At 41.6% G+C, this 19,776-nt stretch overlaps 1 protein-coding gene across 5 annotated transcripts in view; it reads right to left on the bottom strand.

The window, feature by feature from the left end:
- cbarpb (CACN subunit beta associated regulatory protein b) overlaps positions 1-19,776 on the bottom strand; it is a 291,577-nt gene that overhangs the window by 31,209 nt on the left and 240,592 nt on the right. For 3 of the 5 annotated variants that reach the window (XM_072244154.1, XM_072244152.1, XM_072244153.1), the window contains 2 exons: positions 16,804-16,984; positions 4,835-4,987 (listed from right to left, as the gene is read on the bottom strand). In XM_072244154.1, the coding sequence (XP_072100255.1) occupies positions 4,835-4,987; positions 16,804-16,984 (334 nt within the window). The remainder of the gene's footprint in view (positions 1-4,834; positions 4,988-16,803; positions 16,985-19,776) is intronic. The other 2 variants (XM_072244157.1, XM_072244155.1) reach the window with 1 other exon arrangement.

Raw genomic sequence — 19,776 nt, forward strand, 5'->3', positions numbered from 1 at the left:
CTCTGAGATCTATTTTCTTGCAAGTATTCACAGTTACCACCCCTCAACCATCAGGCTCTTCAACAAAGGGGTAATTTCACTGGGCTTCACTTGCCCCGTCACTGAACTGTTCCCACAACCAATGGACTCACTTTCAAGGAGTCTTCATCTCATGCTCTTGATATTTATTGCTTATTTGTTTATATTATGTTTTTCTTTTTTTTGCATTTGCAGAGTTTGTTTTCTTCTGCACTCTGGTCGAAAGCCCTATTTTGGTGGTTGTTCATTGACTCTGTTATAGTTACTATTCTATAGGTTTGCTGAATCTCAGGGTTGTGTATGGTGACATTATATTCTTCGATAATAAAATTTACTATGAACTTTAGAACAAAGAAATACATTAGAATCAATGAAAAATTACACATAAAGACTGACAAACAACCAGTGTGCAAAAGAAAACAAACTGTGCAAAACCAAAGATGTTGCAGTACACAGTTAAGACTAAAGCCAAAATGTCTCAAGGGTGCCCTCCGAGGCCAATTCTCCTGAGCAACTTCTCACCTGCTATGGTCCATCTTCAGCATAGAAATGCACTGGAGCATCAAAACAATCAAAGTCACTTGCAAGGCAAAGCTGAGGGAATGCTTACGGACGCCATGATTTCATTCCCCTGTCTGTTTTGGAATATTTACTCCGGGGACATATAGATGTTGTGATTGTCAGTGGCAGAGAAAGTTGTTCTCTAGGTGAAACTAGTGTTCGGGTTACCAGCATCACACTCAGATGTGTCCTTCGTGCATAGCCCGGGTACAAAGGAGATGTCGAGATTCTCCTGCACACCCCCATCCCTCTTTCTTCCCTTCCTCTTTCTCAAGCTCCATTCTCTTCCACATAGACCTGCTCCTGAATTGCCCACCACACAGCAGCAGGCAAGGGCAAGATGATGAGTCTATGCAACAAACAGAAAACCATGACCTCTGCAACACACACAAAATGCTGGAGGAATCCAGTAGGTCAGGTGGTATTTATGAAAAGGAATAAACCGTTGGCATTTTGGGCTGGGATCTTCTTCATAACCTGCTCTTCCAGATGTTGCTGACCCCACTTCTCAGGCTGGGAGCAAAAGTATTGCTTCATTTTGCCATTGTACGTACTTGAAGATACTTAGCTCTCAGTCTATGTCTCCTGCGTGTATGTGTGTCTGTGTGTATGTGTGTGTGCGCATGTGCAAGATGTATCAGGATGTCATAGTGATGACATTGATTTATTTATTTACTGAGTTACAGCATGGAATAGTCCCTTCTGGCCCTTCGAGCCAAGTCGCCCAACAATCACCAATTTAATCTTACTCTAATTACAGGACAATGTACAATGACCAATTAACCTATCAACCAGTACGTCTTTGAACTGTGGGAGGAAACCAGAGCAAACACAAGTGGTCACGGGGAGAACGAACCAAGCCCTTACGGGCAATTGCGGGGTTTGAACCTGAGTTGCCTATACTGTAAAGCGTTATGCTAACCACTACAGTATGGTGCCAGCACACGTAGCAGATCATCCAGCAATCACCCTGCAGATTGGAGTGGCAGAGCTGCTGATGAAGGCCGTGGGGTTGTTGTCAGGATCGCTGCTCTGATTCATGTGATCCGTGTGGTCCAAGGTCACCTGGGCACCAATTCCCATTTAGTTTCAGTACACGACAATGCTGACCTGTACCCCCCCACCACAAGAAAGGCCATGGTGTTATTATAAATTTCAAGTTTAATTGTCATTCAACCATAAATGAACACCCATGAATACAGCCAAACGAAACAGCAAATGGAAGCCAGTAATGCTAAAGTACACCTGCCTGCTTCCCCTAGTAAGAGAGGCTGAAGTTTGACTAGATTCTTTAACCAGAGTCACTCTGAGCTCCCTCACAGAAAAAAAAAATGATGCAGAAACTGCAAAATGTTGCAAATACAGTATCTCTACCCCCAGCATGGAAGATACCAAACTTAAAAAATGTTTATCACCAACTTCATCTTGACACCCAGGGGCAATGACTCCCTGCCCTACTCTGTGGTTGAAATGACTGCACTGGATGGCATATTTTAATGAGGGCACCTTTAGCAAGGCACAGAGATTCTTTGTAATACTATTACAAAGTATTTTACACTCAGTGGCTGATTTATAAGGTACATGAGGTACCACTGTGTATACAATATGTTCTGCTGCTGTAGCCCATCCACTTCAAAGTTCAACATGTTGTGCGTTCAGAGATGTTCTTCTGGTCACCGCTGTTGGAACACTTGATTATTTAAGTTACCGTCGCCTTCCTGTTAGCTTGAACCAATCTGGCCATTCTCCTCTGACCTCTCTCATTGACAAGGCTTTTTCACCCACAGAACTGCCGCTCACCTGATGTTTTTGTTCCTTTCCCATTCTCTGTAAACTCTAGAGAATGTTGTGAGTGAAAATTCCAGGAGATCAGCAGGTTAGGAGATACTCAAAGCACCCCATCTGGCACCAACAATCGTTCCACAGTCAAAGTCACTCACAACACATTTCTTCCCCATTCTGATGTTTGGTCTGAACAACAACTGAACCTCTTGACCATGTCTGCATGCTTTTATACATAAAGTTGCTGCCATGTGATTGGCTAATTTGATATCTGTATTAACAAGCAGGTGTACAGGTGTACCTAATAAAGTGGGCACTGAGCGTAAGTAACACTGAGATGTTCTCAGTATTTTATATTTGCACAGTTTGTCTTCTTTCGCACATTGGTTACTTGTCAGGCATCAGCCTTTGTGTGTGTGTGTGTGTGTGTGTGTGTGTGTGTGTGTGTGAGTGTAGTTTTTCAATGATTCTATTGTATTTCTTTGTTTACTGTGAATGCCAACAAGAAAATAAATCTCAAGGTAGCATATGTTGACATATATGTACTTTGATAATAAATTTACTTTAAACTGTGCTCCCTCAGCACGCGGAACGAGTTGTACCACTGCTGAGAGTTTTCTGTTTCTCTCTTTGAGTAGTTTGTCATGTCCTTTATGGCCTTGGTCATTCACCAAGTCGTGGTGTTTTCTGAGGGGAATTCTTCCTCATGCACCAATGTCCAGGGAAACAAGGTACTGCAGAAGTCGGCCCAAGGGCAGTCAGTGCCTGTTACATCCCTGCCCGAAGGAGGACGTAACTTGAAACAATCTAAAGCATCAAACACAAGCAGATTCATAATGGAAAGAATTTGACCATCATGTTGTCTGGAAGTGGCCAGGCCGATTTGGAAAGTTTGAATGTGGTGGCAGGGTCTAGGCCCAGAGCGTATCGATGCAACAGGCCCTGGGTCCTAGAGCAAGGAGTGACCTGATATTTGGACAATTTAAATGCCAGCTGGATGGATCGAAAAGGCAGGGTGTCGGGACTGGAGGCAAGGGTCAGCCTGTTTCTGCTCACTGCTCCATGATGTTTACTCCGCTGTCCGTGACACTGAGACTGAGGCCATCGGCCTGCTCCAGGCTGCGTGTCTATGGACTCACTTTTGTTCAGAATACTGTTGTTTGCATGAGTTGTGTTCTCTCTCTCTCTCTCTCTCTCTCTCTCTGTGCATTGGGTGCTTGTTGGTCTGTTTTTTTAAGGGGTTCTTTCGGGTTTCTTGTTTTGTGGCTGCCTGTAAGGAGACAAATCTCAAGGTTGTATAATTTATACATGTTTTGGTAATGAATGTACTTTGAACTTTGAAGTGCTTGATCCACTTTCTGAGGAGTTATGGATTGCTGATCATCCCACAAAAGAACATCTCATGTTGGTAAGTTCATTGGTGGAGCAATGGACGATAGTTAGGACTAGGTCATTGCCCTGGTAAATTCCTGCACCAGTGACATAAGATGACCAAATCTCGATTGTCCTTGGACAGGTGCAACACAGAAAGCACTGGAGGAACTCATCGAGTCAGGCAGCAACTAGGGAGGGGAATGCACATTTGATGATTCCGGTTGAGACCCTTTATTTGGATAGATGAAGGGGTCCTGACCAAGAATGTTGACTATCCATTTCTCTCCTTAGAAGCTGCCTGACCCACTGAGTTCCTCCAGTGTGCAGGATTCCAGCATCCGCAGTCTCTTTTGTCTCATTTTTTGAGAAGGTACTTTCTGGAACTCATTCTATCTGTGTAGTAAAACTTATTCCAAGCCACTATTTGTCAGGAATTTCAAGATTCTGCGCAACAACAGTAACGAAGCAACAAACTTTTTCATGTCAACTTGGTGTTGATTGGGAAAAAGGTTCTCCCAATCAACTGCCACTTTTGACCTTTTAGTTATTGGAGTTGAATATCTTGAGAGATTGAGTCAAGCAATTCGTGGAGAGTTACTACAGTGCATCACACAATACCTACCATGTACTGCATCCAGTTTTGACAGTAAAACTCCAAAGAATGAAGGTCTGGATGAAATGTGCCAGTGAATGCAAGTATCAGGAGAATTCGAGTTGGCTGGATTGGAGGAGATGCGATTGAAGCCCTTTTATGTTCAAGAACAGTTTGTTAGCGTGGATGAGTTGTAATGGTGAAACCGTTACTCCGGGGCATTAATATGAAACAGCTAACAGTTGATCAAGTAAAGAAATTAGGAGGAACTTCTTTACCAGAGTGCGGTGAAAAGGTGGACTCACTGCCACGTGGAATGGTTGAAGCGAATGGCTTTGAAGCAATTGAGTGAAGGCTCAACATGTATATGAAGGAAATGTGGATGGAGGGATAAGGGGCAAGTCAGAAAAAGCACTGGCAGAGGCCCGGTTGGCAGCTAGACCAGAGGGGACAAATGGCCTCTTTCTTTGTTGGAGACTCGACTTAATTTGATGCAATTGTACTTACCACACTACCTTCTCCAGAAGCAGCAGGTGCAGGAACATTTGCATCAACAAAGGTAGTGTTAACTGATGAATTGATTGTATCCCCAGGCAGGGCAGAGCTGGGGCTGACTGAGAGGCTTGTCAGAGCCGTTTGTGGCAGCGGATTTGTGATGGGCTGCAAACAAAATTAGAAATAATCTAAATTCACATTGGAAAGGCAACTACCAAGAACAGCTCTATAGACGCCGAGCTTCAATAAACTTAATCGTTACTTCTCTAAAGCTGGAGCGGTATTCGAATGGCAAACTAAAGAGGATGTCAACACACCAAGAAAAACATGTTATGATTCCATGCACCTTTTTTTTGGTTCCTGCATCGACATAAACAGATTTCCTTTGAATAAAACAGGTCTTCCTGTTTTGTAATAAAGTGCTGTTGCTTGGAATAACAAGAGAATATATATTTTTTCCCATTTATTCATGGGCCTTATAATAATTAGCTCTCTGGGTCATTTTCAGAAAGCAGTCAAGTTCCAGCCATGTTGTTGTGGTCATATTAGAGGCAAGGTTGGATAAGGCCAGCAATTTTCCTTGACTGAAGCAAACCAGGGTGGGTTCCAATGACAATCTAGTCACTGTGTCCCAGAGTTAGTTAATCAGCTGAATTTACAGCTCCCCACCAACATGTTGGGCTTAGAATTCATGTCTTCAGACCATTGGTTCAGATGGCTGGATTACCGTGATGCTACTATGCCTAAATGATATCAAGTTCTGAATAGGTCAGGCAGCATCTGTGGAGAAAAGTAGAGAGTTAACAATTCAGATCTGAGACATTTTATTAGAATGGACAGCAACCTGAAATGTGAACTCTGCTAATGTTGCCTGACCTGTAACTTATATCAATATGTTGTTTTTCTAATATTCTGATGCCCCATTTTAAATTAAGATTTCCCAGCTCCTGGAATTTGTTGCTTTTGCATATATTGGCTGGTTACATATTGAGTATGTTTACTAGGGCTAGGCCAGAAGACGGAGGGATTGTGGTGGGTGAGTCTGTGTGGATTCCGCAGTTCACCCCTCAGACAGGGCAAGGATTCGCTGCCAATGTTCACAGTCAATGCTTTTTTTTGATCAATTTGCTTTACTCCTCTTCTCCTCCAGTCAAACCATCTAGAACTGGGAAACTTACCCAAGAGGCCAACCAGAAGTATGCAAATGACTCGATACCGGAATCTCCAAACAGAATGCAATGCTTCTGTCACGGACCTACCAGTGGATTTGGTGTCAAGAAATCAACTTCTTGAACAGAAAAGACATCAGGTCTAATGCACTGATTAGATTCAGATTTATTTGAATCACTTTGCTATAAAAAGATGTGATATCTGCATGGATTATTTTTAAGGAACACATATTTAGCCAATAAAAAAGTAGAGCTCTGGGCCGAAAATGTGTGAACTAATGTACATTATTGCTCTTGAAACATCACTCTGCTACCTTAGGTTCAAAGCATAAGATACCTAAATCAACATAACATATTGATGGAAGTTAGTAGTTTAATAAAAGGAAGGTAAGTACTTTATCAACCACAGCATCATAATATTGTGCTAACATTTTAAGGTAATGCTATTGGATCATTGGTTATTGGTAGTAGATGAAAATTAGTTTTTGTTTTTTTTTAATTTTTACTTCAGATTTTAAAAAATTTTTACATGAGAAGCAGGATTGGGTCCATCAGTCCTCAAAGTTGCTCCGCTGTTTAATGAGATTATAAACACAAGAGATTCTGCAGATGCTGGAAATCCAGAGTAACACACACAAAATACTTGTGGAAATCAGCAGGTCAGGCAGCATCTAAGTAGAGGAATGAAATAAAGAATACGGAATAAAGAAGAAAATGTTGACTATTCATTCCTCACATTTTGTGTGTATTAATAAAACTATCTTGACAGCAAAGATGCATACATCAGGATGCTTTTTATCAATTACAGCTCAGCACTTAATAGCATTATCCCCTCAAAACTGATCAATAAACTCCAAGACCTGGGCCTCAATACCCTCTTGTGCAAATAAATCCTGGATTTCCTCACTTGCAGACCCCAGTCAGTTCAGATGGGGGAAAATCATCTCCTCCACAATCTCCATCAGCACATGTGCACCAGAGAGCTGCGTGCTTAGCCCCCTGCTCTACTCGATTTACACTTATGACTGTTTGGCTAAGTACAGCTTCAATGCCATATTCAAGTGGTGTCATAACAAAAACCTCTCAATCAATGTCAGCAAGCCCAAGGAACTGATTGTAGACTTCAGGAGATGGAAACCAAAGGTCCATCAGCCAGTCTTCATCAGGGGATCAGAGGTGGAGATGGTCAGTAACTTTAAATTCTTGCATGTCACTATCTCGTGGGACTTGTCCTGGACCCATCCTATAAATGTTATTGCAAAGAAAGCATGACAGCGCCTCTACTTTCTTAGGAGTGTCTGTGGGGACTTGGTATGTCATCAAAAACTTTGACAAACTTTTATAGATGTGTAGTGGGGAGTATATTGACTGGCTGCATTATGGCCTGGCATAGGAACACTAATGCCTTTGAATGGGAAATCCTACAAAAGGTAGTGGATTTGGTCCGGTTCATCGTGGGTAAGGCCATCCCAACCCTTGAGCACATCTACAGGAAACGCTGTCATAGGAAAGCAGCATCCATTGTCAAAGATCCTCACCACCCAGACCATCAGGTAGAAGGTACAAGTGCCTCAGGACACGCACCACCAGATTCAGAAACAGTTACTACCTCTCAATCATCAGGCTCTTGAACAAAAGAGGATAACTAACTCATCTATTGAGATGTTTTCACAACCAATGATCTCACTTTGAGGACTCTTTATCTTGTTATTTCATGCTCTCGTTACATATCGCTATTTATTTATATTTCCATTTGCATACTTTATTGTCTTCTATGCTCTTCCTCTTTCACTGATCCTGTTTACAGTTACTGTTCTATAGATTTGCTGAGTATGCCCACAGGAAAATGAATCTCAGGGTTGTATGTAGTGATTTGTATATACTCTGATAATAAAATTTACTTTGAACTTTCAATTCCACATTTACATCTATACATGGGAATCCTTCACACCCCATTCCATATACACCATCTACTTCAGCCTTTAGTCAGAGCTTTTCTGCAGGTCTTCTAGAAATCAGGTTATTATGATGATTAAAATCATAAATATTCAGACAGAAGTTGAAGACAAAAGATGCATCAACTTTCTGTCAGTGTAAAATTAAATTGAAATTAGTAACAATGACAACACTCACTGAATTAGAGTCACATTGATAGTTACATTTACCACCATCTGTCAGTCATTACCCCCACATCACTGCTCAATAGACCCACAGACAAATATAGTCCGTAGTCTCCATATGTATTTAGAAAGTCTCACGTGTCATTCTTACATCTCAATTGATATGAATACAAATGGTGAATTGTTAACTCATCTTACTGGTACAAAATTTTATCTTGTGCAAATAAATTAAAATAAAATTCCAAGTGTGTCCTTTGGGGTGATTTTGTTTTAGATTTTCTCGACATAAGTTGGGAAAATCCAGGACGTGCCCTCTTCTCACTGTTACCGTCAGGGAGGAGGTACAGGAGCCTGAAGGCACACACTCAGCGATTCAGAAACAGTGCCTTCCCCTCTGCCATCCGATTTCTGAATGGAAATTGAACCCAAGAACACTACCTCACTTTCTTTTTTGTTTCTGTTTTTGCACTACTTATTTAATTTAACTATTTGAGAAATATCTGAAAAAAACTTTGTTTTTAGTTATTGATTATGGAGATTACTTTGGACAGAATGCTCTTTAGTAATGACATTGATCATGCAGTCTATGCACATTTTTATTTATTCATCCAGTTTTGCACATACAGAAATAAAAATCCTATCAGAGATGTTGACATTAGCAAAGTGACAAGTGCCCATGGGAAAACTAAGAAACGTGAAGAAAATAGCTACAATCATTAAAATAGACTCCTTCAAAGAATACAGGCTGAATTAAATTTCTGGGAGCACCATTGCTTGACTTGTGGCATTTTTCCATGAAACATATAGTCATCTGGCATTTTAAATCAGTGATACTCTGCATCAGAGTACTGGCATTTCCTTGGGAAGTTAACAAGGGCAGATTGCACCAAGGTATCTTCCCAGTTAACGTGGGCTCCTCTGACTAGTAAAACATAGTGACTGAAATGAGACCAGTAAAGAATGCATCCAGGCAATGTCCTATGATAGATTTAGAACGTTATAGTTTATAAATGTACATACACCTTACAGCATACTACCAGAATTGTTTATAGGTTGTTCAAGATTAAAATGAAGGAGTATTCAGTTCAATTGTCTTGACCTCCCTCTTGTAACTATCTAACATAGGATCCATTAAACCATTTCATAGCATTGCCACCCACTAGATAATCAATCTGGCATGGTTCCATGACATGAATAATGTTTAATATATCAGGTTAATGCCCTTTACTGTATTTTTAACTTGAGCTGTTGCCTCTAATTCATACCATATGTAACTCCCTTGGTTCTTTACTGTTATATCTCAGTCCAAGACATATTCTAATTTGTATGCATTGTTGATAAAGGTATAAAACTTGAATTTAATATTAATTAAGTCTGAAATATTTGAAGTTTTTCCAGAGTAATAGCTAAAAATGTAAGTCACATGAACCTGAATCTTCCACCAACTGATAACAAATTGTTGAAATTTTTCACCGGCAACATTACCAGCTGGGCATCAGATGTGAATGCTAGGAATTATGTGGAAAATAATTACTACAGATCAATCATTAAAAATATACTCCTTCAAAGGCAGTGGGCTGGATTTAATTCCACAGTAGTTCACCGGGGGCACCGTGATGTATTAGATTTTGCTTTTTTTGTGGCTTTATGCGGTACCTCAGAAAGGCCACATCCATCATTTAGGACCCCTGCCACCCAGGGCATGCCCTCATCTCAATGCAACCATCAGGGAGAAGGTACAGAAGCCGAAAGGCGCACACTCAGTGATTCAGGAACAGCTTCTTCCCCGCTGCCATCCGATTTCTGAATTGAACTCATGAACATTACCTCACTACTTTTTAAAATTTCCTTTTCTTTGCACTACTTATTTAACTATTTAATATATACTTACTATAATTCAGAAGTTCTCTTTCTCTCTCTATTATTACCTATCGCATTGTACTGCTGCCACAAAGTTAACAAATTTCACAACATGCCGATGATATTAGAGCTGATTCTGATTCTGAATAGTAACCTGCCGGCTCCTACTTTGAACCACATTCTACATCACAATTTTGTTACTTCATTGAGAAGGAAACAAGCTCACACTGAAGTGTGAAATTCACATGTGAATTTCATGCAGAAAGGAATGGTGCATAAATCTGCTCAGAATTCTTCCAACCAAACACTCCACAATAGATGGCAGCAGCATTTCTTTTCAGAACAGGCTGAATGGTTCTACCAAACAGCTAACACAGCCAGAATGGCCTCTTTCGGTGCTGTATCAAACACTCCACAATAGATGCCAACTGCATTACTCTCTGCTGTATCATTCGACAAAGACCATCGGCCTGAGTTTCTGTCCTCATTTTGAAGGGCTTTTGACCCCTTTGGACTCCATTTTTCAGAGCAATTAATTCCCTGTAAAGTGTTGTTGGACATCTTGTATGCACCATTAAGATAATTTAAATATGTTATCTTATAACAATAAAAAGGAGGCTACTCCGTCCATTGGATATATGCTAGCTCCCAAAAGAACAATGCTATTAGTCCCATTCCCCTCTCTGTATGAAAATGAATCTCAGGGTTGTATATGGCGATATATATGTACTTTGATAATAAATTTACTTTGAACTTCCATATTTCACATGCCCTTCAAATCCCCTTTGATTCGTTTTACTACTAATCCACATTAATTGACAATTTTACAGTCAATTGACCTTCCAACATACCTGTGGGGCGAGGGCAAAAAACTGGAGGGGCCAGGGGAGTACCTTGCAGTCATGAAGGCAATATGCAGAGCTCACACTGACATCTCCGAAGGTCAGGAAGGAGCTGTGAGCCGCAGCTCTAACTATTGTATCATGGCACCAAGTTATCCTAATAAAACTTGAACCTATTCTTGTATTAAACACAAGAGATTCTGCAGATGCTGGAAATCTTGAGCAACACACACAAAATACTGGAAGAACTCAACATCTATGGAGTGGAATAAAATTTTGGCATTTCAGGTCAAAACCCTCCATCTTGCATTGGTTTGTAGAAATAATTTGTTAAAATATATTTTAATTACCGAATCTTCAAATCCTTTCTTGATTGTTATTTCCTTTTTAAATTATTTTCTGCAATTTATCTTCAAACTTACGTAGATTTCTAAAATTGTAACGTTTCACAAGAGAAGTGACCCTGTTATTAAACTAGAAAGAGTGCAGAAAAGATTTACCAGGATGTTGCCTGGACCGAGGGTGGGGGAGGGGGACTCAGTTACAAGGAGGAGTTGTGCAGGGTAGGACTTTATACCCTGGAGCATAGGAGATTTGGGGAAGAGGGATCCGACAGAGGTATACAAGATCATCAGGGGCACGGATAGGGTGTAAGCAAATAAGTTTTTTTTCCCCGCAGGAGCAGGCATTCTAAAAATAAGAGGACATTGTTTTAAGTTCAAAGCTGAGAAATTTAAAAGGGACATCAGGGGCAGCTTTTTCACACACAAGGTGGTGCATATTTGCAATAAGCTGGCAAGAAATTGTGATTGAGGTGGGCACATTCATCGTCATCATTTTGTGCCGTGTCATATGACGTGGGCGATCGTGGTCTTTCCATGACCATGATTGTTCTTGGCAATAATCCTTTACAGAAGTGGTTTGCCATTGACTTCTTCTGGGCAGTGTCTTCACAGGTCTGGTGACCCCAGCCATTCTCATTACTCTTCAGAGATTGTCTGCCTGAAGTCAATGGTCGTATAACCAGGACTTGTGATATGCACCAGCTGCTCGTGTGACCTTCCACCATCTGCACCCATGGCTTCACGTGACTCTGATCGGGAAGGTGCTACACCTTACTGAAGGGTGACCTGCAGGCAAGCGGAGGGAAGGAGCGCCTCACACCTCTGGTGGATATGTAGCTCCATACTGCCATCCAGTGGTTGGGATGGGCACATTAGCAACATTTAAAAGCCATCTCGAGAAGTTCATGGATAGGTGAGGTTCAGAGGGCTATTGGCCAAAAGCAGGCAGATAGGACTCTCTTGCTGGACAAGATAGTCATTGTGGGTGGGTTTGGTGAAAGAGCCTGTTTCCATGCTGTAAGACTCTATGACAGATAACAGATGTCTAATGAATACAGAATCCTTGGTTATGTGGTATTGAGATTCATCTTTCTACATCTTATCATATCTCTGATACTTCTGCTGAGCGCAGGTGAGAGTGAAACAGACCAAAGTGAGATCAGTTGATAGACAGTAGTGGGAATTGAACCCCAATCGCCATCGCTGGGGCTATAAAGCATTACATTAACCACTCTGCTACCAGTTTGTTCATTTTCTGACATTACGTGACACTTGAAGGTGATATAAGAAATAAATAACCAAAAATTGTTAAGAATACACGATTATTTAAATGATCAAAAACATCAAAGAAAATGTTATTAATTGATAAAATGTAACTTACCGTGTTAAGTTTCCTCTCTTGCCTACAGAAAGGAATGGGCTCTGTAACACACTCAGATTCCAAGGAATTTCTGCCAGGTGTTGGAATCCAAGTGGAGTCCAGTGGCGTTCTGCAGTTTGCAAATCACTGCCCAAGTTTGGTCTTTAAGTTTGGGACTTCCGGCTTCACATGTGAATTTGTAACCACTTGCATGAGTAAATCCTGACCATCCAAATCACCGTCCAGCAAGAATGAATGTGAACATACCAGGACACATGCTTCTGTACCACGTCCCGTGATAATATTATCCACCAAAAATCTCAAGCATCCCGGGGGCTGAAATTTTCAATTATCCCAGCTTCTAAAACCTTTTGATTTATTCTCTATTAACATAAGGACATCAGCACTTGTTAACTGTCGCTTAATTGGTTTTGGAAAGTTGGTGGTGAGTTGCCTTCTGGAAATGTGACAGTCTTTGTAATGAAGCCACTCCCACAATGCTGTTACTTTGTAAGTTCCAGGACCTAAACAAGAGTCTACCTCTGAGTCAGGATGGTTGGTGCTTTGCCAAGAAACTTAGAGCGAGCCGCATTCCCGGATGTCTGCTGCTGTTTTTCTGTTATGGGTCCGAGAGAGGGAAAGAAGTTCTGATTTCCACAATGCTTTGTTGATTACCCATCCTATTTTGATATTAAAGCTCTCTGTGCAGGAGATCACAAAGGAGGTAGATGCACAGTGAAGAATACCCTAACAGGTTGCGCCACACCTTGGTATGGAAACACCAATGCCCAGGAACGGAAACGGCTACGGAAAGTGGTGGGTGCAGCCCTGTCCAACACAAAGCAAAGCCCTCTTAACCACAGAGCACATTTACATGGAGCGCTGCTACAAGAAAGCAGCATCCATCATCAAAGACCACCACTGTCCAGGCCATGTTACTACCATCGTTCAGGAGTTACAGAAGCCTTATGTCTCACACCAGCAGGTTCAGGAATAGTTATTACTCTTCAACCAGCAGGTTCAGGACCAGTTAATACCCTTCAACCATCAGGCTCTTGAACCAGCATGAATAGTTTCACTCGCCTCAACTCTGAACTAATTCCACAACCTACAAACTCATTTACAACTCATGCTCTAGGTATTAATTTTTATTTGAACTGTTTCTCTTCTTTTGTACATTGGTTGTTTGTCAGTCTTTATGTATAGCTTTTCATAAATTCTATCGTATTTCTTTATTCTCCTGTACATGCCTGCAAAAATATGAATCTCAAGGTAACATATACAGGCTTTGTTAATAAATTTACCTTGAACCCTGTCCAAGTAGATTCGTAGATATACAGGAGAAAAGGAACTTCAGTTGTATATGCTAATCGAGCATTTTAATAATAGTTGTACATCGTACTCTACCTCTGAATTGATTTGAGTTCAGAAGCAAAGCAGGAAACAGGGTGGGTGCTGTATTGATAACAATTCCATATTTTAAATGCTTTAGCTCAACCATCAGTTTCCTTAGCTCAAGAAAGGACAAACCAATTTTATGCAGCTGAAGAAACGCAAAATAAAAATTGCAGAAGCTGGAAATCTGAAATAAAAACTGAAAATGCTGGAAACACTCAGCAGGTTGGACTGTATCTGTGGAAAGAGAAACTGAATCAATATCTATGACCTGAAACTTTTTCTTGATTGCTCTACCCATGGAAGCTAAGTGCTTTGGGCATATTCTGTTCTTATTAAAGCTTATACGGCCATAAGTATCAATAGACGCTGGTATTATTCGTGTGCATCCTTGTACAGGTCCAGTGCAAGTAGACTCAGTGGCCATTTTATGAGTTACTTCATATATTCAGTGGCCACTGTACCTCCTGTACCTAATAAAGTGGCCTCTGAACGTATGTTTGTGGTCTTCTGCTGCTGTAGCCCATCCACTTCAAGGTTTGACATGTTATGCATTCAGAGATGCTCTTCTGCACTCCACTGTTGTGACAAGTGGTTATTTGACTCACTGTTACCTTCCTGTCAGCTTCTACCAGTCTGGTCCTTCTTCTCTGACCTTTCTCATTGACACGGCGTTTTGCCCACAGAACTGCAGTTCACTGGGTGCTTTTTGTTTTTCACACCATTCTCTGTAAACTCTAGAGACTGCTGTACCTGCGAATCCCAGAAGATCAGCAGTTTCTGAGATACTCAAACCACCCCATCTGGCACAAACAATTATTCCACGGTCAAAGTCGCATAGATCATATCTCTTCCCCATTCTGATGATTGGTCTGAACAAGAACTGAACCCCTTGATTGTATACAGTATACATACTTTGATAATAAATGTACTTTGAACTTTAAAGTTTGACCAGGTCTGCATGCTCTATGCTTTCATGAGTTGCTGCCACAGAAGTGATTCATTAGATATTTGCATTAATGAGCAGGTTTACAAGTGTTCCTAGTACAATGGCCACGGAGTGTACAATGTCAGGGCAAACAGAAGTAGAAATGGTGAGGAGAAGGAATAATTTGCGAAAATATTAATGGAGAACAAGTTTGTTGGAGCCCTTGGGGAGCAGGGATTGAGAAGCAAGAGGGAAGGTGGTACAGGAGTGACAGGAGGTAGGGAGAGATAACAACCTGGAGGCAATTAAAGAGGAGAAACTGGTTCCTAAATTTGATCTTTGTCTCTCTCTGGTGAAGCCCAGAGAGCTACGTAAATCTTTTGGCAAATGGACAAGCAAAATCAAAACACTTTACACGTAAATGCTCCATTTTTTTTGAAAGTTCAATAAAACAGCAACATTTTCATCTTGCATATCATTTTAAAAGGGCAGAATTTCACAGAGCCTGCTGCTGGAGACGGGATTGAGAGGAGCTGGAGAGTACCTGTTTTTGGGGTAGGAGAGCTTGAATGGATGCAATTTGTGTATAAACCATAAGACATGGGAGCAGAACTAGGACATTTGGCCCCTTGAGTCTGCTCTGCTATTCCACCATGGCTGATTTATTATACCTCTCAATTCCCTGTTCAGCCTTCTCCCCATAACCTTTTTACTCTCCCCAGCTGACAGACCATAACCTGACCACTACACTATGGTACCCAATATTTATTCACAGCTGTCTTGACAGTCTCTTGTCGCCGAGAAAAAAACGATGGCCCTTCACGTGGTGCAATTCTACTGGACAAACTTACTTGTCCGGTCTATTCCCCTTGAGAACTAGTAAATCGTAATGGCAATTAAAGCTGCAACCCAAGCATGGAGTAGACCACCCCCACCCTGCTCACTGTGCCAGAGACCAGGGTTCGAACCTGACCTCAGGGTCTGTCTGTGTGTGTTTGTATATTCTCATGGCTTCTTCCAGCTTCCTCCCACATTCCGAAGATGTCCAGGGTGGGAAGTTAATAGGCCATGGAAAATTGCATCTAGTGTATACTGTACTGTGCAAAAGTCTCAGGCACACATATATAATAGGGCGCCTAAGACCTTTGCACTGTAGTGTAGTAACTTTATGTATTACACAGTACTGCTGCTGAAAAAATTGCAGATTTCATGACATACTTGAGTGATGATAAATCTGATTCTGATATGGGCCTCTATTGTAGACTGAGAATGGGAACGGGGCAGGGCAAGGGGAACTGTGGATGGGAAAAGGGGAAGGGAATGGGAAGCACCAGAGAGACATTCTGTAATGATCAATAAACCAATTGTTTGGAATCAAATGACCTCCCTGCTGTCTCAGAACAGGATGTGTCTGCACCCGCCCCTGGCACTTCTTCTCTGCCACCTGTCCGTCCCCCCCCCATGGTGCCCCACCCTCACCATTCCCAGCATCCTCTGCTCCTGGCAGATTTACAAACTCGCTTTCCACACCACGTTGACAAAAACAGTACTGTGCAAAAGTCTTAGGCATCCTAGCTATATAGTTGTGCCTAAGACTTCTGCACATTAATGCATATGAGTGATAGAATCTGATGATAATATGGTGAGTTTTAAAAAAATTGGATTTAATGTCAGATTAAATAGATGGTTGATGGCTGGTGGTTGATGCAGACTTGGTAGTTTGAAGGACCTGTTTCCATGTAATATTGCTTCGTGATTCTAATTTACCAGTTAGGAATTTTTTAAAATATATACATATTAGGTTGTTTTATTACTTAAAGAGAAAGTTAGTAATTACAGTGATCTCTAAAGGCATAAATCACAACTTGAGACAACTGAAGCAAAGTAGCACTTTCCATTCACATCCTTCTCAGGTTAACACCATATGAGCAGTCTTTAAAGATGAGGATTAATTGCTACTTGCCTGGAAAATGGAAAGGTTGGTTTTGGAGGAGGATGGGGTGTGAGTTGTCACAGCCAAGTTATTATTCTCACTGGATTCACACTCATGAATTGTTACTATCTTCAGTGAAGGTGGCGAGATGTGCAAATGAGTTAATCGAGCATTCTTTAAATGGTGAAAATCCCCTTCGGTCAGAGTATATCTAAGTGAAGAAAGAAATTAAAGACATAAAATATTTTCAGTTGTAGTTATTGTCATTTTGCTTTTGGTTACTCTAGTTACCATATTGTACAATGTCACGCAGCAACAATAAGACATACAGGAGTGAGATTTATTAGCTGGTGGAGTGGTGTCACACCTACCTTGCACTCAGTGCTAACAAGACCAAACCTTGATTGTGGATATCAGGAAGAGGAAGTCAGAAGAACATGCACTAGTCCTCATCCAGAGGTCAGAGGTGGAAAGTGAAACTAGCTTTAGGCTCCTGGGTGTCAACACCTTGGAGTACTTCAAAGGTTCATTTTATTATCAAAGTTTGTATGCAGAATACATCTCTGAGACTTGTCTTCTCCAGATAGCCACGACATACAGAAAAACTATGGAAGTTGTTGAACCCTCCCACATGAAAAAAATAAGCAAATACTCACAAATTCCAACCCCCCCCCCCCCCCCCCAGCCAACTGCTCCCTCACACAAATACTAACAGATCAGTCAGTACTTGTCCTGGGACCAACACATCAATGCAATCATAGCGGAGCTTAGGAGGGTTAATGGCACCTAACAGCAACTCCTTTGCTTGCATCTATGGAAACAGCTCTATTTCCATCTTTAATATCTCTATTTTTCCCTTTCAGGGTTCTTTTGAAGACCCTGACCTGGAATTACACGCTGACTACGGTTCTTTGCAGGAATGGGACCCGCTTTCGGGGTTCCACGATCAGCCATTGTTGTTCAGCACGCCCAAGGCTCAGCCTAAGAGTCCGGCTCGGATTCGGAAGCCTAGGATCTCGGGGGTCTGGAGACGGGCGGATCGAGTGTTGGTGTCACGACAGGAGACCCATGTGTTGTCGGGAGAGTCGGGTTATCTGCGACTGTGTGCCTGGTATCTGTGACTGGGTGCCTGGAGACCCAGGGTCTTTGCAGTCTTCAGGAAAAAGTGAGGTAATGGACTTCTAACATCGTAAACCAGCAAGTTATTTGTTATATCTCCCCGTTTGCTGGGAAAATGGAGACACCTCCTTCTCCTTTATTAGGGAGAGAGCGAACCTGCGGTATGTCAAATACTGGGGGAAACGCGGTCCTTGGGGTAACTGTGTCTTCGCTATTGCTTTGCTCACGCTTGAGTGTTTGGTGGCAGTGCCGATGCTTTTTTTTTGCCGGTGGAGGGAGGGGGGATTGTTTCTCACTGGCACTTTTGTGGGAGGAAGGGGAGCTGGGGGGAGGGGGGTTCTTTGGGGTTCTAGCATTTGACTGACGTTCATTCTTTGAGGCACTCCACTGTTTTTGTGGATGTTTGCGAAGAAAAAGCATTTCAGGATGTATATTGTATACATTTCTCTGACATTAAATTGTACCTTTGAACCTTTGACACTATCCCATCATGGGATAATGTCCTACTCTTTTGGAGTTTAAGGAGAATTGGTATATCACCAAAAGAATTTTGCAAATTTCTTCGGATATATGACGAAGAACATTTGGACTGGCTGCATCACAGAGAGGCTCCAATGCATCGCAAGAGGATGCAGAATGTTATCGATCCAACCAGCTCTACCATGGCCACAGCCCTTCTCAACCATTGAGGACATCTTCAAGGGCCATGCCAGAAGAAGGCTATGTCCATTACTAGGTGTGGTAAACCATGTATATATGTTGTAACTCAGTTACATGTCTGGACACACCCCTCTGCTGACTGCCCCTGTGACTCCTCCCACAGAGTCCTGTATAAAGGTGTTCGCCTTGCCCCTCCCCCTCAGTCCGGGGGCAGACACTCACTGTGGAGGTCGTATTGTACAGCGAATAAAAGCCTTTCAGTATTTTACCAAACCTCAGTCTTTTGGAGTAATTGAAGGTGCTTCACTAGGGACCCCACTATCTGAGACATGCCCTTTTCTCATTACTGCCATCGGGGTGGAGGTACAGGAGCTTGAAGACCTACACTCAATAATTCAGAAAAAACATTTTTCTTCTCTGCCATAATATTTCTGAATGGTCCATGAACACTGCCTCAGTATTACTTATTTTCACTTTATTTATTTAGTAATTTATAGTCATTTTACACTGTACTGTTGCTGCAAAACAACAAATTTTATGTCATGTAAGACTGTGATAATAAAGGTGATTCTGATTGTGATTCTGCTTGGAGCTAAATCAGGATCTAAAAGTAACAGGGCAAATTTCACACTCCTGTTCCCTCACCAAGGAATGTATTCTCAGGGAAGTTGGATTGGAAAGCAGAGCTGAGGATTTTATCTCCATTCTGTGCCAAACAATAGTTGCCAAGTAAGAACATGCATTCAATACTTGACCTTTCTTCAATGTTACCATCTAACTCATGATACTTGACCGTATAACACATCTGAAAATAATTGTATGTAATATTAGTTGATAAATGTTTAATGCACTCAAGTGTCATTCCACTGATGGCTATTTTATTCATGGTGATAGTCTGGTACTTTGTCAGGTTGGCAAAGAGTGGAGTTTCAGAAGAAATCGTTAAGCACCTGTCGCTGATGTCCCTGAAGAGCTGAAGCCCAAATATGTATGAATTGTACGCCTTTTGGTATTAGAGGTCATAATCTCTTATTTCCAGTACTTACCATTTCTCTTCTCCTCAACTGCCCATCACTTCCCTCTGATTCCTGTAAGATTCCTTCTTCTTCAGAACTTTACCTCTTCATCTATCACCTCCCTGCTTCTTACTTCACTCCCTCTCACCTACCACCTGTGTTCCTTCTCACTTGGTCTCATCTATCACTCCTTCAACTCCCCCTCAGC

This window comes from Mobula birostris, chromosome 26 (genome assembly GCF_030028105.1).
Source record: "Mobula birostris isolate sMobBir1 chromosome 26, sMobBir1.hap1, whole genome shotgun sequence".
NCBI classification, from domain to species: domain Eukaryota; kingdom Metazoa; phylum Chordata; class Chondrichthyes; order Myliobatiformes; family Myliobatidae; genus Mobula; species Mobula birostris.